Source organism: Tachyglossus aculeatus, assembly GCF_015852505.1.
Source record: "Tachyglossus aculeatus isolate mTacAcu1 chromosome 12 unlocalized genomic scaffold, mTacAcu1.pri SUPER_6_unloc_1, whole genome shotgun sequence".
In the NCBI taxonomy this organism is placed as follows: Eukaryota; Metazoa; Chordata; class Mammalia; order Monotremata; family Tachyglossidae; genus Tachyglossus; species Tachyglossus aculeatus.
The window spans coordinates 16,322,289-16,345,160 of record NW_024044828.1 but is presented as its reverse complement, the minus strand read 5'-3'; the positions used below and the strand labels follow the sequence as shown (position 1 = coordinate 16,345,160).

The following is a 22,872-nucleotide window of genomic DNA, read 5'->3' as shown; positions in this document are numbered from 1 at the left end:
TGTCTTTTGTTAAGTACTTACTATGTGCGAAGCACTTTTCTAAGCGCTGGGGGGGATATAAGGTGATCAGGTCGTCCCACGTAGGGCTCACAGTCTTAATCCCCATTTTACAGATGAGGTAACTGAGGCTCAGAGAAGTTAAGTGACTTGCCCAAAGTCACACAGCTGACAAGTGGCGGAGCCGGGATTTGAACCCATGACCTCTGACTCCCAAGCCCGGGCTCTTTCAACTGAGCCACGCCGCTTCTCTAATCAGGTTAGAGACAGTCCCTGACCCCAATAGGGCTCATAATCTTAATCCCCATTTTACAGATGAGGTAATTGAGGCAAAGAGAAGTGAAGTGAGTTGCCCAAGGCCACACAGCAGACAAGTGGCAACCGGGATTAGAACCCAGGTCCCCGATTTGTAGGCCCATGCTCTTTCCACTATTCCCTGAAGTCCCACACTGTCCCTTCTTGTCGGGGAAAGTGTTGGGGGAGAGAAAGAGAGAGAGAGAGATCTGCACACCTGCTCAGAGTCATTCTCTCCCCACTATGTGACCAAAGTGAGGTGGGCGAAAGAGGGAGCAAGGCCAGCCCAGGTCCCCGGGGTGGACCAGAGGAAGACTGAGGGACTAGACCCAGGAGTCCCACTTCCCAGGTGTCAACTAGGGCAGTAGGCTGGGTTGGAAAGGAGAGGAAATAAGGCCCAGGAGGAGAGATGGGGAGGTCTGGACAAGGTCACAGGTGGGTCGGAGAGGGATTTGAAACCACCAGCCCGACTGTAAAGACTGGGGCTCCAGCCAGTGCTAGGGGAGAAGAGGTCTGCCTGCAAGCTGGGAGCCAGAGGCCGTACCCCTGTGAGGGACGCAGAGACTGGAGGCCCCACGGATGACAAGGCATTTGGAGGCTGGGGGACGGGGTGGCTGGAGGCAGGGGGGAGAGGCCTGAGAGCTTGGGGGACATGGCGGTTGGAGGCCGGAGAGGATGGAGGATGGGGTGGCTGGAGACTGGGAGAGGAGGACGGGACAGGGCGCGGAGCAGATGGAGGCCAGGGCCGGCAGACGGGGAAGGGGCTTTGGTCACCCGAAGGGCCGGAGGGTCCATGTGGGGCGCGGGGCGGGGCGGGCTGCGCTACAGCCCGAGTGATCGATGTGCGGGGGGGCGCGCTCGGCCCGCCGGTGCGGGAGGAGGAGGAGGAGGAGGAGGAGGAGGAGGAGGAGGGACAGAGCCGGAGCAGGAGCCGGAGCTGGCGCAGGTAGGGCGGCCAGGCCGGCTAGGCCAGCCCGGCCCCGGGCATCCTCCCTGCCTGCCTTCGGCCTAGCCCCGGCCCTCTCCTGCCTCGCCCCCCCCCCTCCTTCCTCCACTCCCCATTATCCTAGGTTCAGTCATTCCGTCCTTGCCAGCTGTGGGGCCGCCCCCTCTCCCAGCTCACGCTCCCCCCGCCGTGGTTCTTCGGGTGCGGGTGTGGGGGTTTGAGCCAATATCTAAGGGGGGGGCCACTTTTGGACCTCAGCCTGGGTGAGTGAGACCCCAGTGTGTGTGTCTTTTGGGGATGGAGTTATAAGGGACAGACTTGTGTGTCTGCATGTATTCTGTGCTGAATAACTGCGATGCGCGGTTGTAAATGATCTCTGCGAGCGACTGTGCTGTCTCTCAGCCTCTATTTTCGTCTCTGTCTCTGTCTGACCCTGGCGGGTAGGGGCGGGGGTGTGTGTGTGTATGTCTGACGCCGACTGCTGTGTGTCTCCGTGTGTCTCTCGCCTGCGCGGTCTCTGCCGTTTCGTCTCTGGCTGGTGGGTGCAGAGAAGGGGTGCGGGGGTGGGTGGGTAGGTGCAGAAGAGATGTGCAGGGTGGGGGGTGGTACCCAGGAGGGGGTGGTTGCCCTGGCGACAGTCACGGAGCTCAGTTTCCTGTGGCTTCTTTCATCCCCATGCGCCGCCAGGAGCCTAGAAGGACACAGCAAAGGGCAGAAGCCCCACCGGGCCAGGAGGCTTCCTCTCCCGTCTGCTTCTCACCCCCCTCCTCCCCTCCTCCCTCTGCCTCTCCCTCCCCCTGGCTCCTCATCCTCCCTAGTAGGGGCTGGGGAGTGTGTGGTGATGGGGTTTCTGTGATGGGGCCACCCAGACACAAGGAGAACCGAAAGGCGGGGTATCCTGGGATCCAGGGGAATATAAGTGGGGGAAACATGGGGCGGGGGGCATTGGGTGGGAGAAACAAGAAGCTGGGGGACAAGTGAGGTGGGTACCCCTCTCTCTCCAGTATATCCCCGCCCTCAACAACTCTACCCCTTTCCGTCAGCCCTCAGGAATCCCTGATTTCCTCAATTTCTGCCCTCCAGACTCCCCAGACCTCTCCTATCTGAGGGTCACTTTTCTCCTGTGTCCCCCCCACCCATCAATAACCTGCCCAACCTTTCCCCATCTCCTCCGTCTCCTATCTGTCTGCAGCTCCCCTCCCTCCTTCCCTGCCGGGCTACATCCTCTCCCAGGTCTCTCCCTGCCCTGAAATTTCCTCTCTCCCCCTTCTCTTCTCCCTTCCTCCCCCCTGCCGACCCCATGGGGGCCTGGCTGCTTCTCCCCGGGAGCTTCCTTTCTCTGTGTGACCCCAGCAGTCCCTCCCCTCCCCTCCCTGCCTCTCCAGGCTCAAGCTGCCCATTGGCAGGGGAGAATAGGCTGGTTGGGGGGGATGGGAGGTGGCCGGGGGGGGTAGGATGGAGGGTGGCACAGAACCGTGAGAGAGAGGGACGAGGGAGGCAGCGGACAGCGGTTCGGAGCCATGTTCTCCCGCAAGCGCGGCGTCTCCTTGGGGACCCACTCAGGGTAGGTGGGGACCCACGTGGGGTTGGTAGGGACACCCCACCCCTCCCTGTCGTTCAGCCCTCAATACTTCCTCTCACCCCCCACTCCCTCTCCTACTCCTCCTTGAATAACCCCTGTTGTCCACCACTCATCTACAGGAAACAGCCTCTTACCCTTCCCAAAACCTCTACCCCTGAGTGGTTTGAGGGTATTATAAAGGGGGTTGGTGGGGAACATGGAGGTGACTGGAAGCTGGGGGCGGGTGGGATGGGAGTGGGAGGTGGCTGTGACATGCCCCTGGAGTGAGTACAGTTGGCTTTGGAGGGGTGCCATTGGGAAGGGCACCCGGAGTTGGGAAGGGCCTGAGGGTTTGGAAGGGTTTACCCATGTCTTCTCCCCACAGGAAATCAGAGGACACTGAGCGCTGCCTCCCCGAGACCCTCGACTCTCCAACCCGGGAACCTTCCCTAGATGCCCACCCTCCAGACCCCTGCAAGGTGAGAAGCCCCTGGGGGGCTCCGGTGGGTGAGCTCTGTCTCCCAGCAGGGATCCCAGGACGCTGACAACGGCCCAGCCTGGTTCAGGCCTGCGGTGACCCCTAAGAGCCCCTCACCCTCAGAGCTGGGCCCCGGCTCTGTCTCGGCCCTGTCCGTCCTCCAAGCCTATCTTCTGAGCCCCTCTGACCCCCTGGGTCCGACCCTCCTCTCACGTCCGGCCTCAGCTCTGACCACCTCATCTTCTCTTCCAGCCCATCGACCTGTTTGAAATGATTGAGAAAATGCAGGTGAGGGAGTGGGGAGGGAGAAGAGAGGTTGGCGGCAGGGGTTGGGGGGAGCAACGGAGGGAGGGTGCTGTTGGGAGTCTTGGGAGAGGTCATTGGAGTCTCATGCTCCCCGTGTCTGCCACAGGGGAGTCGTCTAGATGAGCAAAGATGTTCTCTTCCCTCCCCACTCAAGGTCAGCATCTGCTCTCTCCCTGTGACCCTTGACTGTCATTCCTTTTCCAACTCCCCTCCTGGGTCTCTGCCCCTCCACCAAATATCCATCCTCCTCCTCTTCCCTCTAGTGTCACCCTCCCTAAGCCCTTTCCCCTACTCCCTTCCCCTTTTCCTCCTTCTCCTCCCTCCTCTTCTTTCCCCTCTCCATCTGTCGTCAACTCCAGGGCTGGCCCACCTGTCTGTCTGTCTGCACACCCATCTGTGCAGTTGCTTGTGGATCTGGGTTGTCTGTTTGCTCTGGACCTGTGCCAGGCTGCCGAATCAGTCTCCCACCGGGAGACCAGTCCATGGCCCACGATCTCCCATTGTGGGCCGGTGGTGCGGAGAGGAGAGGGGAATGGCGAGGGAGGGATGGAGTCTGGGGAAGGAAGATGAGGGATTGAGGAGACTCGGGAAGTTTTGGTTCTCTCTCTCCTGAATCTCCACTGACCTCCCCGCCCTGTCCTTCCAGAGGGAAGAGGAGTACATCCCGTATCCCAGCATCCATGAGGTAAGACCCCCCACCCCCCGCCGCCCAACCTCAGCTGTGCAGATACCAAGTCCCCTCCCAACCATCCCAACCACTCGTCCCCTAGCCGGCCAGCCGGCCTTCCAACATGACCTCCCGGGCTGACTAAGCCTTCCTTTCCTCTTCTCCCACACCCTTCTGCATCACCCTGACTTGCTGCCTTTATTCATCAGCCCCAGCCCCACAGCACTTAGGTACATTTCAGCAATTTATTTATTTATATTAATGTCTGTCTCCCCTCCACCAGACTGTAAGCTCGTTGTGGGCAGGGAATGCGTCTGTTTATTGTTATGCCGTACTCTCCCAAGCACTTAGTACAGTGCTCTGCACCAGTAAGCATTCAATAAATCACGATTGACTGAGTGACTTTGATCTTCAACTCCCCACGCAGGTGCTGCGCAAGGGAGGGCCGTACCCCCTTATTATTCTGCCCCAATTTGGTGGGTACTGGATTGAGGGGACCTGCCACCACCTGGTCAGCCCCTCCACAGACCCCACCGTGGAACATCCGGATCTGCCATCCTCCCCCTGGGGAGGGCCCGGCCCCGGCCCGAGCCCCCGGGTGAAGCTCGAGTGTGATCCCACGGCCAGACTCTACCGGAGACACTTCCTGGGCAAGGTGAAGGGGCCAGAACCTGGAGGCAGGGAGGGAGACGGGGGTCCTAGGGGCCGTGCGGGGGCAATTCCTGGACCAGGCCACCTTAGAGTCTGACTTATAACTGGAGAAACCCTAGCCCCGCTCGCTGAGGGCGGTTAGACGGCCGCCTGGGTTTACAGGGATACCGATTTTGAAGATGTATTTATTTTTCTGATGAAAAGAGGATGTCCCTCAGAAGGGGACGCAAGTTGCAAACTGCTGATTGTTGCCCCTTGGGTTTGAAAGCGGACTGTAGAATCTAGCACGACCTTCAAAAGCAGATCCCAGAAGTCAATGCAGACCATCCTGGCCGTATTCATTCATTCAACTTAGCATGGCCCTTGGCTTCAAGAGATGCTGACAGTTGTCCTCTTCCTGGCTATTGCAGCCCCCGAAGGGTTTTTTTGTGTGCATGGATTGTCAACAAAAACTAGTGACTCCATGACTCCTGGCCTTTTTGAGATTCAACCTAGGAGGCCGCTTCAAAAATTTTCTGAGTTCTAGAACCCTACCCCTGAGTGGCACCTCTGGCATTTTTCCACTTGGGCTTCTGGCACCCGGCTTGGCAATTGCTGTCCAAGGAGGAGAGGAGAACTGATGTCCATAGGGAATGGAAGGAGAGCAGGGATCAGGGAGAGGAGAGGCCCCTCAGCTGGGTGTTCTGAGCCCCTCCTGGCTCTCCCACCCCATCCCCTCCAGGAGCACCAGAACTTCTACGCGAGTGACGTGGCGTTGGGCTGCCTGGTGCTGTCAGTGAGATATGAACCCGCCGGGGAGCAGGACGCCCTGAGGCTGCTGCTGAGGTAGGGGATGGGGCGGCCTGGGAGATCTGGGGGAGGCCCAGGGGAGATTTAGGAACTTCAGAAATGGGGGCACCCTGGAGGGGGAGCTGGGGCTTGGGTGGTAAAGTGTGAGGAAACTGAGTCCCCCCCAACACCCCAGGGAGAGTTCTCCCCAGAAGCCTCAGTGCTGAGGCTGAGACTGATCCTATTTGTCCTTGCTCCCAGCTCAACCCTCCCTCCATCCCCTTCCCGTAGATGCTTGGGGACTCCGGGCCGTGACCCTGTTCAGGCTGAGGTCAGCGGTCACCAGCAGCTGTTACCACAGCAGAAGGCCTGGCTTTACCCCAGGCCTGGCCGGAAGTGGGAGGTTGGATAGGATCAAGGAGTAGGATGGGGAGGGCAGGATTTGGAGGATCAGGCAGTGGGACACCACTGGGCAGGATTTGGAGTCCCAGCCTCAGAGATCAACGTCAAGGCCCCTGCTCCCCCATGGCGTAGTGGTTAGAGCACGGGCCCCGCAGTCAGAAGGCCATGGGTTCTAATCCCGGCTCCACCAATTGTCTGCTGTGTGACCTTGGGCGAGTCACTTTACCTCTCTGAGCTTCAGTTACCTCATCTGTAAAATGGGGATTGAGACCATGCGCCCCACATGGGACAGGGACTGTGTCCAGCCCGATTTGCTTGTATCCACCCCAGTGCTTAGTACAGTGCCTGGCACAGAGTAAGCGCTTAACAGATACCAGAATTATTTATCAATTATTCTTATTATCCCTCCGCAACAGGACTCGGTTGGGCACCAGACAGGACGTGATCCCCATCTCCTGCCTCAGCGAGTTCCCCAATGCTGTACAGATGGCCAAGGTGAGGCCAGTCCATCCCCTCCTTAGCCCCTCCTCTAATTCCTGCCTCCTCCCCCCCCCCGTGCCCCCACCCTCTCCTTCCTCTCTAACCCCCATCCCCCCACACCTAGTCCTCCCCTTAATAATAATAATAATAATGATAGCATTTATTAAGTGCTTACTCTGTGCAAAGCACTGTTCTAAGTGCTGGAGAGGTTACAAGGTGATCAGGTTGTCCCACGGGGGGCTCACAGTTTTAATCCCCATTTTGCAGATGAGGTAACTGAGGCACAAAGAAATTTAGTGACTTGCCCGAAGTCACACAGCTGACAAGTGGCAGAGCCGGGACTTGAACCCATGACCTCTGACTTCAAAGTTCAGGCTCTTTCCATTGAGCCATGCTGCCCCCCCAGTTCTGGCTGTTTACTGGCTCTTCCTCGGCCACCGCTCCCTGCCTCCCCGAATCCCCATCACTTCACTGTTCCCTTTCTGTCTCCTCCCTAGCTTCCCCACACTTCCCCTAACTTCTGTTACCCGCTGACCCTCTCCATTAGGGGACAGGGCCTAACGAAGCAGCGTGGCCTTGTGGGAACAACACAAGACTGGGAGTCAGGAGACCTGGGTTCTAATGCCGGCTTGTCTGTGGCTTGACCTTGGACAAATCGCTAAACTTCTCTTGGGCCTCAGTTTCTGCATCTGTAAAATGGGGATAAGATACTTGTTCTGGCTCCCTCTTAGACTGGGAGTCCCACGTGGAACAGAGACTGCGTCCGATCTGATTATCCCGCATTTTCCACAGGTCTTGGCACATAGTAAGCCCTTAATAAATAACCACTATCATTAGTGGTTATAATTATTGTTACTTCAGCCCCCTCGTCCCCTCCCCCACCCACTCCCGCTCCTGACCTCTGCTTCTCTGGTTCCTGCAGCTGCTGTGTGAGGATGTGAATGTAGACCGGTTCTTTCCTGTTCTCTATCCCAAGGTGAGGATCTTCTCCCATCAGCCATGTCTCTTCCCATCCCTGGTCCATCCTTTCGCTCCCACACTGCTCGCCCAGCCCCCTAGGCTTCCTCCTTTCTCCTCCCCCAGGCGTCTTATATCTCAGTTTCCAATTGTTTGCCCCCCTACCCCCAACCAGGCCTCTCAGCTCATTGTGGCCTTTGATGAACACATCATCAGCAACAACTTCAAATTTGGAGTGATTTACCAGAGAGCTGGACAGGTGAGACTGGGGTTGGGGGCTGGTCAGATTGGGGTGGGGGTGGGGGGTGTTGTGAGATGGGCCGCTGGTCAGATGGGGGCCATTGTTGGGTCTGAGAAGACAGAGGAGCTCAAGAAATCATGGTAGGGTAATGGAGGAAGGGTCTGCTGACAGACTATCTCTCCCCACCCATCTAATTCCCGGCCAGTCCAGGCACTGTGGAGGAAGTGGAGAAGAGGAGCCCAGAGAGTTGCGGGGAGGGGCAGGGTTGAATTATTTCTGACCATGTGGCCCCATCGTCATCATCAATCGTATTTATTGAGCGCTTACTATGTGCAGGGCACTGTACTAAGTGCTTGGGAAGTACAAATTGACAACATATAGAGACAGTCCCTACCCAACAGTGGGCTCACAGTCTAAAAGACATCCCTTCCACCCCCGTCATGGTCTCCCCCAGACTACAGAGGAGGAGGTGTTCAGTAACTTGGAGGAGAGCCTGGCGTTCCGAGAATTCCTGGAGCTGCTGGGGGAGCGGATACAACTGCAGGATTTCCATGGGTGAGACCCCGTCCCTCTCCTCCAGCCTCCATCCCCTTGTCCTTCCACAACCTCCCATCACCCCAGGACCCCAGCCTGCCCTTCCGGGTCCCTGCACCCCCCTGATTCTGCCTCGTCCCAGGTTCCGCGGGGGGCTGGACGTGCGCCAGGGGCAGACGGGCACCGAGTCCGTGTACACGAGGTTCCGGGGGAAGGAGATCATGTTCCACGTCTCCACCCTCCTGCCCTTCACCCTGGGTGATGCCCAGCAGGTGGGCCTGGGGCAGAGGGCGACGGGGCAGATGTGTGTGTGTGTGTGTGTGATGGGGGGAGGGGGTGCCTGGTGGCGGGGGACAGATGAGAGGGTCCCAGGGAGCTATTTGAGAATACGGAGGATTGGAGGAATCACGGAGCACAGCTTCAGGCTCACCCTCTTCCCCGGGGTTCCTTGTTTCTCCAGCCAATGGGGAAACTGTAGTCCCGAGAGTGGCGGTGGCCTGGAACCCCCGAAGGGGGTCCTGCTCCTCAGGTACCCCATGGGGCTGGTAGGAACCTTAGGAGTCTAGGCCGCAGAAGGGTTTGGGCTGAGGCTGAACTGGATGGGAAGGGACCCGGTGGGAGGAGGAAAGATTGATGATAGTGGTATTTGTGGCACAAAGCGCTGGGGTAAATCCGAGATAATCAGGTCAGATCCAGTCCTTCGCCCCCATGGGGCTCACTCTCTAAACAGAAGGGAAAACAGGTATTAATCTTTATTTTAAAGATGAGGAAACTGAGGCCAAAAGATGTTAAGCGACAGCCCCCGGCAGTCACATGGCCGAGGCAGGATTAGAACCTAAATCCTCTAACTCATGGGCCTGTGCTCTTTCCACTTGGCCACGCTGGTTGATGGGGAGGAGGATTAGGGATCAGGACTCAGCCCCAGAGTGCAGGTAGCTGGAGGGGCTGGGGGTGCTGAGCTGTGTGGGGGGTGATTCCCTGACCCTGCCTGGTCTCCCCGCAGCTGCAGCGGAAGCGGCACATTGGGAACGACATTGTGGCACTGGTGTTCCAGGAGGAGGACACTCCCTTTGTGCCCGACATGATCGCCTCCAACTTCCTGCACGCCTACATTGTGGTGCAGCCCGTGGTCCCCCCGGCATCCCCGCAGGATCACCCCCAGGATGACACCCTCTACAAGGTACAGGCCCTTCCCTCCAAAAGGCTCTTCCTAAAGCACCTCCAGGGTAACCCCCTCAACATGTGACCCTTGTGGCCTTTCACAAGGAACACACACCCTAAGAGGCCCTTCCCACCTGTCCGCACACCTGATAGCTCCCCGGAGCCCACCACTGGGGTGGTCCTGTTTCCAGCTGGCTAATCTCCGGTCCATAATAATAATAATGATGGCATTTGTTAAGCGCTTACTATGTGCAGAGCACTGTTCTAAGCGCTGTTATGGCACCGGATGCCTTAATGTCCAGTATTTTTATTTTCAACACCCGGCCTCCCTCCGCTTTAGCTGCTGCTGCTGAGCTCTGTAGCTCAGAAGCAGCGTCCGTGTTCACAGGAACCCCGAAAGGGGAACTCGATGGCTCTGAAGTGATCTGAAGGGGATCAGGAGTGTCCCCTTGCTTTCCCCTGGCCCGGTGACATGCTCCACAACTGCTCCGTCCATCGGTGGCATTTACCGAATGCCCTACCGAGTACTAGGATACCCACAGTAGGAAGACACAGGTGCTCCCTGCCCTCAAGCTTATCCTCTAATGAGGAAGACAGGCAGAAATGATTTTCAGGCAGTAAAAGCCTGAGGAGCAACAAATACAGCAGGGAGAGCTACAAAAACATTAACCAGATAACTGAAGATACAGTTCTTCCAACGTACATAACGGAACGCTTGTCCGTTCCTTGGGGATTGGCGGAGGAGCACTCGATATCCTTACTTGCCATGGGTGGCCACCCTCCCCTCCCCCAAGCTGACTGTGTGTCCCAGTTTTGGCTGGACAGTCCTAGCTTTTTATGGGCTCTTCCTGGCAATTTGAGAAAAATATCGAACTGTCCCACCTAAACTGGTCTGCCTCCCTCTCGCATCCTCCCCTCTCATTTGAAATCCTTAGACTCTCCTTGTCCGGAGCACGCCTAGTACATGTTTTGTTATGGGCCCAGAACATGCTGGGACTACTGATACGGGCTTTCCAGAATGATGGAAGGCTTTATCCCCACAGTCCTGGCCACCCTCAAAGAAAAGGAGAAGGGGGAGGGCCCTGATGTCCCTGTTTTCAACAAAAATATGGTTGGTCACCCACTGGGAACTTGTCCTGTACCAAGTATCTATTCCCATCCTAGATTTTCCCACAACCTCCCCCGCCCCCCAAGGATCTACCTGTCCACCTCCAATTGGTGGTATTTAATTGAGCACTTATTTTGTGTGTGCCCTGGACTAAGCAGTGGGGAGAGAACAATATAATAGAGTTGGCAGAGACGATTTCTGCCCCCATGGAGCTTACAGTCTAACGTGGGCGTTTGTAAGTGCTGGGTCCCCGAAGCCACTTCTTCCTCTCCCTGCCCCCACCTTCCACCGCCCCCCGGCTGGCCCTGACTAGTCCACGTCTCCATCCAAGGTGTCGGTCACAGCGCGAGATGACGTCCCCTTCTTTGGGCCCCCGTTGCCCAGCCCAGCTGTGTTCAGGAAGGTCTGTGTCTCCCCCGCCTACCCAGGGCCCAGTGAGTGAGAGGGCAGGGGCCTGGGGATGGGGCGGGGATGAGGTGCCAGGGCAGGGGTGGTAGAGCGGGGCCTCCAGGAGGAAGAAGAGCGGGTTGGAGATGGAAGGGGAGCGGGGTGGGGGTCATGGACTCCCCTGGGAACAGGAGCAGGGACATCCCGCTCCTGGCAGACCCTCCCTTCCTCTTCCACCCCGGGTCCCCACGCAGGGTCCGGAGTTCCGAGACTTCCTCCTGGCGAAGCTCATCAACGCAGAGCACAGCAGCTACCAAGCTGACAAGTTCGCCAAACTGGAGGTGACACTATTCAATTGTATTTATTGAGTGCTTAGTCTGTGCAGACACACTATCGGTGTCCCCGTCATCCCAAGGGGGTGGGGGGAGGAAGTGAGAGAGGGGAAGGGACGTTGTGGGGAGGGTAGCGGTGCTAACAGGAGCTGGAGCAGTGGGTGGAACTGGATGAGGAAGAGGTGACTGGCGGGGGAGGAGATTGCTCCAAGACCTAGGAAGCCTTCGGTCACCACCGTAACTAGGCATTGGCATAGATACGTGGCCTTCCTTGCCCCACGTGGACTCCCTTTCTAAGAAGTAGGAAGGACATGTCTCTTATCCCCATCTTACAGATGAAGAAATTGAGGCCCAGGGAAGTGAAACGACTCGCTCAAGTTCTCAGAGCTGGGGCTAGATCCTGGGGGTGTCCTGTCTCCCAAGTCCTGTGCTCTTTCCACTAAAGCAGCCTGCACTGATTGACAGGAAGCTCCTCCTCAAGACTGGAAGCTCCTTGCGGGCAGGAGAGGTCTGTTATACTACAATCTCCCAGGCACGGAGTTCAGTGCTCTGCACACAGTAAGCGTTCAGTAAATGCCATCGATGGGTTGGCTCGGTATGATGGAGAAGGACACTGAATGGCTAGTTGGCAGGGTTCTGGGTTGGATTAGGAGAGGGAAAGGGGTGGGCAGATGGGACGACATGGAAGTGGATGCAAAGAGCCCCTGTTTATCTCTTGGCTCCCTCCGGGAAGGTCTGTTTTAGCTGGTCAGCTTGGCATATTGGGAATTGAGGGGTTGTCTGCTTGGGAAGCAGTGTGGCCCAGTGGAAGGAGTATGAGACTGGAAGTTAGGAGACTTGGGTTCTCACTCTGGCTCCATGGGACCTTGGGCAACTCGTAGAAATTCTCTGGGCCTCAGTTTCCTCCTCTATAAAATGGGGATAAGTTAGATGGAGTGCCTAATGCAGGACGGGGCCTCAGTTGGATCTAATTGTATTTTTGTCAGTGCGTAGTACAGTTCTTGGCACAGAGTAGCCAAGGAGAAACATAGGAGAAGCTGTGTGGCTCAGTGGAAAGAGCCCGGGCTTGGGAGTCAGAGGTCATGGGTTCGAATCCCAGCTCTGCCAATTGTCAGCTGTGTGACTTTGGGCAAGTCACTTCACTTCTCTGGGCCTCAGTTCCCTCATCTGTAAAATGGGGATTAAAACTGTGACCCCCCCCCCCCCCCCCGTGGGACATCCTGAGCACCTTGTAACCTCCCCAGCGCTTAGAACAGTGCTTTGCACATAGTAAGCGCTTAACAAATATCATCATCATCATTATTAGTAGTAGTAGTAGGTGCTTAACTAATGGGCAGTTGTCATTGTCAAGGGTAGTGGGTCCCAGGGGCCAGGAAGGGTCTGGGTCACCGGGCCCCTGGCAGAATGTGGGTTACCCAGGGCTACCCAGGATGGTCCCTGAGGGGCACAGACCCAAAGGAACTGCAAATCTTGGGGGCTGTGGGGCCCCTGAGGACTGGTCAGCCCTTCAGCCCCCTGAGGGCTCAGCCCCAACCCGACTCCTGGACCCTGGGAGCTGATCCCCCCGCCTCCCGCCGCCCTGGCAGGAGCGGACACGGGGGACACTACTGGAGAGCCTCTTTGAGGAGCTGCAGAGCCGCAGCTGCACCATGATGGGGCTGGACTCCGGGGGCGGCGAGGACGAGCGGACGGACTACGGCAGTGGCGGTGGTGGCGGCTTCTTCGAGAACTTCAAGGTGGCGCCCACTCCCCCGCCCCTACAGTGCTGGCTTGCCCACTGGGAGGAAACCTCAGGGGGGACTGGACCCGGGGAAGATCCCCCCCCCCCCCCGCCACTCTATCCTTTCCTGCGCCTGACCGCCTGTCCTCTTGTGTTCATCCCGCCTCCCTGACACTAGCGAGTAATCCGTGGCCGCAGCCAGAGCCTGGACACCGTGGGCCTGTCTGGGAAGAAGCAGCCGCCCACGCCGGCTCCCCCATCCCCCGGCCTCGCCCTGGCCCCGGGGGTCGCCGAGACCCCCAAGGCCATCGCCGCGGTGAGGGGAGCCCCGGAGCTCCTGACCTCGAACCTCTTCCCCCTGCTCCCGCCTCTGTCCCTACCCCCCCTTACCTTGTCCCTGCCTCCTCCACACCTAGGCCTGCTTTTCCGGTCTCTGTTCCTGACCCAGCAGTTGCTGCTCATCTCCCCACTGTCCTCTCTCCTCTCCCTCTCTCTTCCTGCTCCCCCATCCCTTTCTTGCTCCCTCCCCGATCCTGTGCTTCTCCAACTTCACTCCCTCTTTCCCTGCCCCCATTGCCTTCTCCCCCTTGACGCTGGGCTCTCCCTCTCCCATCAGTCCTTTGCCCTCCCCGGCCGAAGCCCATCTCGACCCCGCACGCCTCGTTTCCCTGGTCGCCGTTGCAGTGCCATCGGCATTGAGAACATCGAGGAAGAGAAGAGGTGAGGGGGACGGGGGTGGGGCAGGTGGAGGGATGCGGTGGCATGGGGGCCCGTGCCCCGGGACTCGCTCCTCTCCCGCCTCTTTGCCCCACAGGGAGGCTGTAGAGACCACTCAGAAAGTCTCAGAGGGTCTGGGCCCCTCCTTCGATCTCAAGTCAGACGGCTCCTCCAGCCCCAGCTCCCCTGAGCTCCCCCAGAGGAAGGGCAGGTGAGGGAGAATGGGGTGGCTGCAGTGGGGAGGGGCAGAGGCAGTTCAGTGCTTCCTGCTCCACGACCCCAGCCTGCCTCCCTTTCCCGCCGGTGCAGGGCTCTCGGCGGCCCCGGAGGCGGCAGCGGATACTGTCCGATGCCCCCGCTGTCTCGATCCTCCTCCAATGGGAGCAGCTGCTGCAGTGGCCTGAGGGACCCCGACAGCTCTGAGGAGGAAGACGAGGCTGAGCCTGTGAGTGAAGGGTGGCCCTCCCGACTCCATCCCTTCCTCTGAGCCCCCAGGCCCTCCCAGCGCCTCCTCCAGAGGGATCCCTGCCCCTTTCATTCTTCCACCCCCTACCTCCAGTCCTTCCCGTCAACCACGGGCTTCTCATCCCCTGGCTTCCCCCACCTACCTGTGGCCCCTTCAGACTGACCAACCGCCCCCCCGGCCCTGCCAGCCTTGGATTCCCACTCCTCCTCTGACTCCCTTCCTGCTTCCTGGCTGGCATCCGGCCCCCAGGTGCTGGCGTTCTCCTTGGACGGCCATCCCCCGCGGGATTCCCTGATTCAGAGCGTGTGGCTGGACGATGGGGCCTGCACCCCCAGCAGCACCGGCTCCCCAGGTAAACCGCCCCCCCTGCGCCACCCAGGCCAGACCCCCCTCCTGCTGCCACCAACACCCCTCAGCACAGGGAGCGGGGTGGGGTGCCGAGACCGTAGACAGGCCCTCCAGCAGGGAGGAAGTGGGACCAGGGGGCAGAGAGTTGGGGTTTCAGCTAGGGACTGTGGGCTGGTCTGCCTCGGCTTTCCCCCTCACCCCCACAACTCCATCTTCCCCCTCCCAGTTGCTCCCAGTGAGTTCTAAAGAAACTGAATTAGTGTCAATCAATCTGTCGATCAATAGTATTTGTTGAGTCTGTTTGTGTGGGCTGGGGGAGCAACTGCCCTGCCGAGAAGCAGAGGGATGGACAGCATGGCTGCCCTGTGTCTGGTTGCAGTCACTCGCCTGCTCCGCTCCAGCAGCTCTGAGGAGAAAGGGAAGGGCAGCAAGCCGGACTCCCAGCGCTACAGTCCGGTAGGAGCCCTGACCCCATCTGGCCCGTAGTGGGGGGGCCGGGAGGAAGGGGCATCTCCCTCAGTTTCATTCCCCCACTCTCCCTCTGGCCCAAGTTCACGCTGCCTTGAGCCCTGGTCCCACCTACCACCCTCTCCCCTCTCCTGTTCTGCAGGCCTCCATTCTGTGCTGTGTGTGACTCGGTCCTCCGGAGGGGTGTGGCAGTGCATGCTGGGTAATGCACAGGTAACCAGCCCAGTGGGGCCCTAGGGCCTCTGGGTGGGGGCCACCCCCCTCCCTCCCCCCCCATCTAGAGGATGATTATCCCCATCCCACTTGTCCTGCCTCACCTTCCTTGCCCCAGTTCCCTCCAGTCAGACCCCTGGCTCCCCCTGGACCCAGCTCTTCCCTGCTTTGCCCTGGGAGCTCCTTGGTAGGCCTACCTACCTGCCCGCCCCCAGCCCAGCTCCCCACCTTCCCTAATCTCCCTCTCCTGCCCTCCAAAGCACCCTTCACTCCCACCTGCTCACCCACCCTCCTGCCCCGTGATATTTGAGTTCTCGCTGCTTTGCGATTCCATCCTCTTTTGCTCACGAGCTGGTCTCTGTCTGTCTCCCCCGTCTGTCTGTCTGCCTCTCCTGTCACTCCCCATCTGTCCTGGGGGGATCAGAGAGCCTACCGTAGCTGGCTTCAGGGTCCTTAAGGAGGGGCAAAGCCTCAGGGTCACCGGGAAGGGGCCTTGGGGGGAGGTGGTCTCTGCTCTGTTCCCTCGGTTTCCCTCCGGCAGTGGAGTAGGGGCAACCCCAGCAGGGAAGGCCCCATCCGATCCAGAAGACCACAGATCCCCTACCTGGCAACGCAGCCCCACCGGGGCTGATCTGCGGCCTCCTCGGCATCTATCTAGGGGGATGGACCTTGGGCCCTGTGAAACCTCTGGGTGAGGGAGGTGCCAGGGAGACGGGACGGGGGTGAAGGAGATGTGCCCCGTGGAAATTCCAAGCCATGAGCTGGCACTGCTTAGGACGACCCAGCGGCTGGGTGAGCAGGGGGCTGGGGACTGGGGACCACTGGAGGAGCAAAGGCTAGTCTCTAGAGTGGGGTGACGCTGGAGGGGCTGGAGATTTCTCCCAAGCTGTGAGTCTCCTGAGATCTCAGAAGAGCCTCCGCGGGGGTGAGGTTGACATCTCAGGAGCCCGAGAGAAGGAAAAGAAAATAGACTGAATCGTTCAGGATAGACCAGTGAGCCCCCACGGGGGAGAGATCTGGATGAACCTCACTCCGGTTCTTGTCCTAGGAGCCCCGAGGAGGGAGGATCCATGGGGAAGAGCAGAGGCAACTTGAGGCGGGGGCAGTGGCAGGGGTCAGAACTGGCCCCAGAAGTTGCCAGAAACTGGCTGCAGCCTCCATGTTCTGGGGGGTCTGGAGATTCCTCAGGCAGCCTCAAGTGCAGTCCCAGACAACAAATCTTCTAGACACAGAGTCAGGACACCCCCAGCAGTGAAACGTGCAGCTAGCCCATGCGTTTCCGTAGAATTCTGCCCAAGGGATGAGGGCAGGGTCAGACGTTGAAAGGAACCCATCCTACTGTCGACCCGAGTGAATTAAGCGTCTCTTCAGAATCAGGTCATCAGCGGTATTGAGTGTTTATGCTGCGTAGAGCACGGTACTAAGCACTTGGGACAGTGAAACAGAATTAGGCATGATGATCCCCATCCTCAAAGAGCTTAAAATATAGCAGGGGAGGCAAATATTTTAGGAGATTGCAGGTAGGAGGAAGCAGTAGAGTATAAAGTTTTCAATGTAAACACAATGTGGGGGAGTGAGTGCTCAAATGCTTAGGTAATGCAGAAAAGGTAAAGTGGCAGTTGGAGGGGAATTAGAGTGGGCAGATGAGATTAACCAGGGAAGGTTTTCTGGAGGAGATGGGCTTTTAGTAGTTGGGCTCTGAAGATGTGGGGAGGAGTGATCCGTCAGATGTGAAGAGGGAAAGAGTTCCAGGCGGGAGAGAAAGGGCAACCCAAGGGGAAGATGGAAGGTCAGATGCCCCCGATGGATAAATACAAAGTTAAGGTTAGGACACAGGCCCAAATTGGTGGCCTAGGGAGTTAGATGAAAGACCCTGATGGCTGATTAAAGAATTATGGTTGGCTAATTCCCCTCGACGCGGTTAGGTAGGACAGGTGTCCTCAATAGCTGGGCGGAGAGGTTGAACAGACCCTGGAGGTGATGAGGAAGAGGGTTAGATCTGGGTAGGTTACCCCCCACTCTGAGCCCCTCTTCACAGGGCCGTGGGTCCTGTCCTTGGGCCGCCACGGCAGCTGCTTCCGGCTCCCGGCTTCTTCTGATTGGGACTGTCTCTGTCTCTGTCCTTCCCTCATCCCGCCTTTCCTTGCCTCTGTGCATGTGTCTCTCTCTCTCTCTCCTCTCTCTGTGTGTATGTGTGTCTCCCTTCCCTGTAGGATTCTCCTGTGCAGTGAGGAGCGTGGCTGTTCCTCAAGGGACCCCAGCCTCCCTGCTTCCTCCTGCCTTTCCTCCCTCATCCCGCCCCCTGTAGCTGTCCGTGCATCTCGTCCGCTGCTTCAGAAGAGGTCCCTCTGGAGCCTGCCCCCCGAGAAGATTGAGGTCTCTCTGAATGGAGGGGGTGCCAGGAGCCCAGTGGTCCCCCACCTCCTCCCCATCGTCGCCTGGCCGGTGCCCCGAAACTCGGCCCGCCATCGGGACCCTTCCAGGAACCGAGGTAATCACTGTCTCTGGAAGAGCGTGTCAGCCCGAGTACCTCTCTGCCTTCTAGGTTTCTCCTCAGCGTCGCTCCCGCTCCCCTCGGTGTCTGTGTCTGTCCGTCCGTCTGCCTGTCTTCTGGCCTGGCTCCCTGGCAACCTGGGTCCCTCCCAACTCGGCCTGTAGCTTCTTGTGTCTCTGTAGCGTTTCAGGCTTGGCAATAAAGAGGCTCTGACCAACGCACCCAGCACGGACTCTGGGTGGTCCCTTCTGTGGGCGGTGAGGTGGGGGGCGTCCAGAACTCATTTCTGCTCTGGCTTGGGTGCAGGAGGAATGCAGGGGGCTGTGGGTAGGTGGGTGAGAAGTACTGACCGACAGCTGGGATCGGTCCAGTGAATGGCCTCTGGCTCCAAGCTTCCCCTAGCATTTGCATTCTTTCTGGAGCCCTTAGGTGCCAGGGTAGGCTGGGAGGGCTCATGCCCAGGGCCCAGGATTTCACCAATGCCTCGAGGGGAGACCCCGAGGAAACCCGTCGAGGCCTGCCGTGAACTCATGGAATCACACCCAGGCTGGAGAGGGAGGGAGGGGGAGAAACTCGCTCCCACCTCCTCTCAGCGTGTGAATGGTGGAGTTGGAACCACCGCGTGCTGGCCTCTGAGAGAACGCTCCCCCAGGACCCTGAACTGAGGGCAACGGTGCTCGTCCGTTCTCCCTTGGCGGGGGTGGTGTCGGGAGCCGATCTCTGGGGCCCTTGGGTGTAGGGGCTGGGAGGGGTCCAGACTCTAGCGTGGAGGCCGGATGCAGACCTGCCCTGTGGCCTGAGCCGCCTTCCATCCAACGTTTAGGTTGGGCTCCAGGCTGGTCAGCTGGTCAGGAGGGGGCCCTTATTTCCCTCTCATGGGCTCCTCGGGTGCAGAACTGGACCAAGGTGCACAGACAGGCCCAGGGGAGCCTTGTGAATAAATCCCCCACTGCATAGCTCCCCCTGCCCTAGGATGGGGTCCCCTGCCCTCTGCACTGCACTAATTTCCCCCCCCAAACACGCTCACACTCCTTATAGGGTCCAGCTTCAGGCTGTTTATTTCTCAGGGACAGAGTAATGGGGAGCCCATTCTCCCGTAAGTCACTTTGGTACTGAAGGGCTCACCCTGGGCCCCTGATGCCCCCAACCCCCGCCACCCTGAGGCCCAAGGGTGAGGCCAGAACCCGAGTCCAGGATTCCAGGTGGGGCGGGAACACGCTCCCTGCATGGCCGGCTCAGAGCTGGGACTTACGTGCCTGGGGGACAGGGCCCAGCCACTTCTCTCCTGCAAGGAGCAAAGAAACCTCACCCTGTCAGCAAGCTCACTCCGGTCAGGCCCTCCACAGCACCGGAGCCCGGGGAGCATCTGGGAGCGGCCATTATGTGCCAAACCAGATGTCCATTGTCGTGGCAGCTCCCCTGAGCTCCGGCCACCGGAGAGGGGGCTTGGCCGCGGAACCCTGCACACTTTGGACACTCACCCAGCAGGTGGGACAGCAGCTCCAACCGGTCCGATCCAAATAACGCGTGTGTCTCTCCGCCCACGTGTGCCACCACCAAGGGCAGCCCAAAAGCCTACGGAGTGGGGTACAGTCAGGGTGACAGGAGGAGTTGGGCAGGAGGTGGGGAGGGGTGGGAAGGACAGGGAATGGATGGAGTGGAGTTAGGGGCCTGGGGTGGGATCTCACCCCATAGCTACAGGCTGCGTCAGTGGTCTGCTTCAGCTGTTCCTTCACCTCTGGGGAACCGATCTTTCTCAGAAGCTCCTGTCCTTGTTGTGGGGTCAGCCCAACCTGGGTTGCGGCCTGAAGGGGATGGGTCGTGAGGGTGTCACTCTGGGGCCAGACATCATGGATGGTCACCCCCTCCTTCTTGCTCACAGGAAGCATCTCTTTGGGTCTGATCTGGGACCCAGGGAGCCAGGCCCTGCCTGGTCTGGGATGACAGGCTGGACTGGGGCCTGACAGGACAGCCCGCCGAGTCCACTTTGACTCCGCTTCCTGGGCTGGGGGAGGACAGAGGCTCTGGCTCTGCTCCGAAGTGGGCAAGTCCACAGGCAGGTAGTGGGGCAACCGGACCTAACATCTACAATGCGCTTGGGTGTGCCCCCCTGCCCCGCGGGAGGTGAGGGGAGCCCCAGAGAAACTTTCCCGGTGTTGGAGTCAGGTGTGTCTCTACTGCCCTCCACCTTGGGGCTGGGCCGGGTGGAACCCACATGGGGCTTTTCTGGGGCACTCACAGCCAGGATGCTCTGGGCTTCGGTGATGTCTTCATCCTGGTGAAGAGGGAAGGGTGTTATATGGGGAAGGCAGGGGCTAGGACAATCCTGAACCACAGGGAAAATTGAGGGGTGTTTTCTGAAGCCTGGTGGGGGGATTTGGCTGGGGAGAGGGGATGGGGCCGGGGGGTGATTGGGGGCTGCTGAGGGTGGGGGTGCCGCTGGGAGACTCACCCGGGACCAGATCCGCATCCACAGCTCCCGGGACATGGGCTCCAGCAGCTCGGGCCGCTCCATGTTCACGGCGGTGAGGAAGCGCATGGCAGACAGGCTGCCTGAGGCCGCGGGGAGGCGGGCAGGCCGTACGAATGAGTCAGCCAGGGGGCTGGGCCCTTGGGAGCGGGCTTCTGGGGGCTTGGGCTCTGCCCGTTTCCACCCCTCCTGTGCCAACCTTCGCCCCGCCAGTCCGGGGCTGCCCTCCCGAGCACCCAGGGGCTCCTCCTGCCCCCTCTCCCCCAGTCACTCTCCCTAAGCCTCCCCCAGTTCTCTTCCCCATCCCCGACTTTCTAGCCACCTTTCTCCAGAATCGAGTGGGTGAAATCCTTTGGCATGTGGAGCGGGACCTGAAAATAGTCACCCAGGCGTTTCAGGTCTTGGGTCATGTACTTGCCCTTCCGGGGCACCAGGGCGGGCGCCTTGTTTCCTGCGGGAGGGAGGACCACGGGGGTTGTCATGCGGCTGCAAGCATCTCACCAGCCCCAGATACCCATCAGGGTCAGAGCGAGGGGTCGTAGTGCCGAGGGCCGGGAGATGGCAATTCCATCTGTGTGTGTGACTTTGGGCAAGTCACTTAACTTCTCTGGGCCTCAGTTCCCTTATCTGTAAAATGGGGATGAAGACTGTGAGCCCCCTGTGGGACAACCTTGTAACGTCCCCAGTGCTTAGAACAGTGCTTTCCACATAGTAAGCGCTTAATAAATGCCATCATTATTATTATTATTTTTAGACTGTGAGCCCACTGTTGGGTAGGGACTGTCTCTATGTGTTGCCAACTTGTACTTCCCAAGTGCTTAGTACAGTGCTCTGCACACAGTAAGTGCTCAATAAATACGATTGATTGATTGATTGATTATTATTATCTATGCCTAAGGCTGGAGGGCAGCTTCTGGGGGTACGGAACGACAGCTTTCTAGCCAACGAGGGCTGGGCTCTGCCCGTTTCTGGATGAGGAGGGGTCCTTACGGCTGGACCCATCTTCCTCTGAGCCTGGCCCTCTCCCCGGGCTCACCGCTGTCCTTCATGATCGCGGCAATAAAACTGGGGCAGAGGCGTAGGTTGATGTTCCAGATGTTTCTGTAGCGACACAGGACCTGTCCCAGGGAGAGGGAAGGGAAGTCCGTTAGTCTGTACTGAGCGCTTACTGTGTGCAGAGCACTGTATTAAGCATTTGGGAGAGTGCACTACAATAATAATAATAATGGCATTTATTAAGTGCTTACTACGTGCAAAGCACTGTTTTAAGCGCTGGGGAGGATACAAGGTGATGAGATGGTCCCACGGGGGGCTCACGGTCTTCATCCCCATTTTACAGATGAGGGAACTGAGGCCCAGAGAAGTGAAGTGACTTGCCCAGAGTCACACAGCTGGCAAGTGGCAGAGCCGGGATTTGAACCCGTGACCTCTGGTTCCAAAGCCCGGGCTCTTTTCCACTGAGCCATGCTGCTTCCCCAAGAATACAAGACATATTCCCTACCCACAATGAGCGTACCGTCTAGAAGGCAGGCAGGGGTAATAATAATAATGATGGCATTTGTTAAGCGCTTACTAGGTGATGGCTATCTGCCACCCGTCTGCTCTGGGGGTGGGGAGGAGGGGCACTGCCTGAAGAAATAATAATAATAATAATAATAATGATGGTGTTTATTAAGCGCTTACTATGTTCAAAGCACTGTTCTAAGCACTGGGGAGTTTACAAGGTGATGAGGTTGTCCCACGGGGGGCTCACAGTCTTAATCCCCATTTTACAGATGAGGGAACTGAGGCCCAGAGAAGTGAAGTGACTTGCCCAAAGTCACACAGCTGACAAATGGCAGAGCTGGGATTTGAACCCATGACCTCTGACTCCAAAGCCCGGGCTCTTTCCACTGAGCCACGCTGCTTCTCAGAGATTGGAAAGTGGGGGCATCAGAGGGAAAGGGCACATTGTCATGGTAACTGCCAAAGGCAGTCTGGACTTGGGTGTCTCTGAAGCGGGGCCCCAGCCACCCCCCCCCAAGTTCACGTACCTTAGTGGCACGACCCTCCACAAGGACCCCAGACCCAGAGCCAACCCTGGGGCGGGGGCAGGAAGAGAGTCCATGAAACTCCGCCTCGCTTTCCGGGACTGGGTAAACTGAGGCCCCAGTGTGGGGAGAGGCTGGGGGCTGGGGCTTCACCCCGGCTCTGAGGGGCTGTGGAAGTGGGGGAAAGTTGAGCAAGTGACCCTGGGACTCGACTCCCTCCTCTGGGGGCAGAAGTTGGCAGGCCCGGCCCACCCTGGGCGGGAAAGCTGGGCAGAGCAGGGAAGACTGGGAAGGGCGACCCCCCACCCCACCCCTGCCGCCCCAAAGCCTCTTCCAGCCCCTGCTGCTCCCACCTCGAAGCCCAGCCAGGAGTAGGGGGAGACCACATCGTAGAACAGGTCCAGCACCACCGGGGCGGCCATCGCCCGCTGTCTAGGCCCGCTGCTGCTGCTAGGCCCAGGAGCGAGGTGCAGTCCCTGGGCACCCCCAGGGCACCCCCCCCCCACCACCTCCCCATTGGCTGCCAGGGCCGGATGCGGCCCTGCCTCCCGGGGCTGGCCAATGAGGGAGCGTACTGGCTGCCCGCCCCACTCCGTTAGGTGGGCGGACAGAGAGGGCGGCGGGTACGGGTGGCCAACCCGGGCTGGACTGCCCGCTCTTGCTGCCCCCTTGTGTC

At 58.9% G+C, this 22,872-nt stretch overlaps 2 protein-coding genes across 9 annotated transcripts; one reads left to right on the top strand and one right to left on the bottom strand.

The window, feature by feature from the left end:
- Positions 1–707: 707 nt before the first annotated feature.
- Positions 708–17,920, top strand: LOC119921006 (rap1 GTPase-activating protein 1-like). Of its 7 annotated transcripts, none has more exons than XM_038741313.1 (24): positions 708–726; positions 3,184–3,277; positions 3,529–3,564; positions 3,689–3,736; positions 4,229–4,267; positions 4,677–4,904; positions 5,622–5,725; positions 6,487–6,565; positions 7,473–7,526; positions 7,683–7,766; positions 8,203–8,303; positions 8,425–8,554; positions 9,286–9,462; positions 10,883–10,954; positions 11,193–11,279; positions 12,857–13,006; positions 13,169–13,306; positions 13,607–13,710; positions 13,805–13,918; positions 14,017–14,152; positions 14,423–14,525; positions 14,901–14,977; positions 15,132–15,202; positions 17,416–17,920. In XM_038741313.1, the coding sequence occupies exons 3-23, from the start codon at positions 3,547–3,549 to the stop codon at positions 15,153–15,155; spliced, it is 2,067 nt and encodes a 688-aa protein (XP_038597241.1). In that variant the 5' UTR covers positions 708–726; positions 3,184–3,277; positions 3,529–3,546; the 3' UTR covers positions 15,156–15,202; positions 17,416–17,920. The 7 variants fall into 7 exon arrangements, with proteins under 7 accessions (XP_038597241.1, XP_038597238.1, XP_038597240.1 ...); XM_038741310.1 differs by lacking the exon at positions 708–726 and adding an exon at positions 1,369–1,500; XM_038741312.1 differs by lacking the exon at positions 708–726 and adding an exon at positions 2,783–2,801.
- Positions 17,921–18,734: 814 nt separating this feature from the next.
- GSTK1 (glutathione S-transferase kappa 1) lies at positions 18,735–22,657 on the bottom strand. 2 transcript variants are annotated; one of them, XM_038741305.1, is made up of 8 exons: positions 22,550–22,657; positions 21,203–21,284; positions 20,489–20,617; positions 20,149–20,249; positions 19,936–19,971; positions 19,385–19,501; positions 19,178–19,271; positions 18,735–18,981 (listed from the first exon to the last, which is right to left on the bottom strand). In XM_038741305.1, the coding sequence occupies exons 1-8, from the start codon at positions 22,616–22,618 to the stop codon at positions 18,932–18,934; spliced, it is 678 nt and encodes a 225-aa protein (XP_038597233.1). In that variant the 5' UTR covers positions 22,619–22,657; the 3' UTR covers positions 18,735–18,931. The 2 variants fall into 2 exon arrangements, with proteins under 2 accessions (XP_038597233.1, XP_038597232.1); XM_038741304.1 differs by having other exon boundaries at positions 19,936–20,249.
- Positions 22,658–22,872: the final 215 nt, after the last annotated feature.

Bases quoted from the DNA above. Each gene is read 5' to 3' on its own strand.
- LOC119921006 (XM_038741313.1), top strand. The intron at 4,905-5,621 runs GTGAAGGGGCCA...CATCCCCTCCAG, and splicing joins GGAGACACTTCCTGGGCAAG to GAGCACCAGAACTTCTACGC. The intron at 13,919-14,016 runs GTGAGGGAGAAT...CCGCCGGTGCAG, and splicing joins CTCCCCCAGAGGAAGGGCAG to GGCTCTCGGCGGCCCCGGAG.
- GSTK1 (XM_038741304.1), bottom strand. From the start codon at position 22,618: ATGGCCGCCCCGGTGGTGCTGGACCTGTTCTACGATGTGGTCTCCCCC. The intron at 20,250-20,488 runs GTGGCTAGAAAG...CCGCGGCCTCAG, and splicing joins CCACTCGATTCTGGAGAAAG to GCAGCCTGTCTGCCATGCGC. The intron at 18,982-19,177 runs GTGAGTGTCCAA...TGCTCCTTGCAG, and splicing joins GCTGCTGTCCCACCTGCTGG to GAGAGAAGTGGCTGGGCCCT.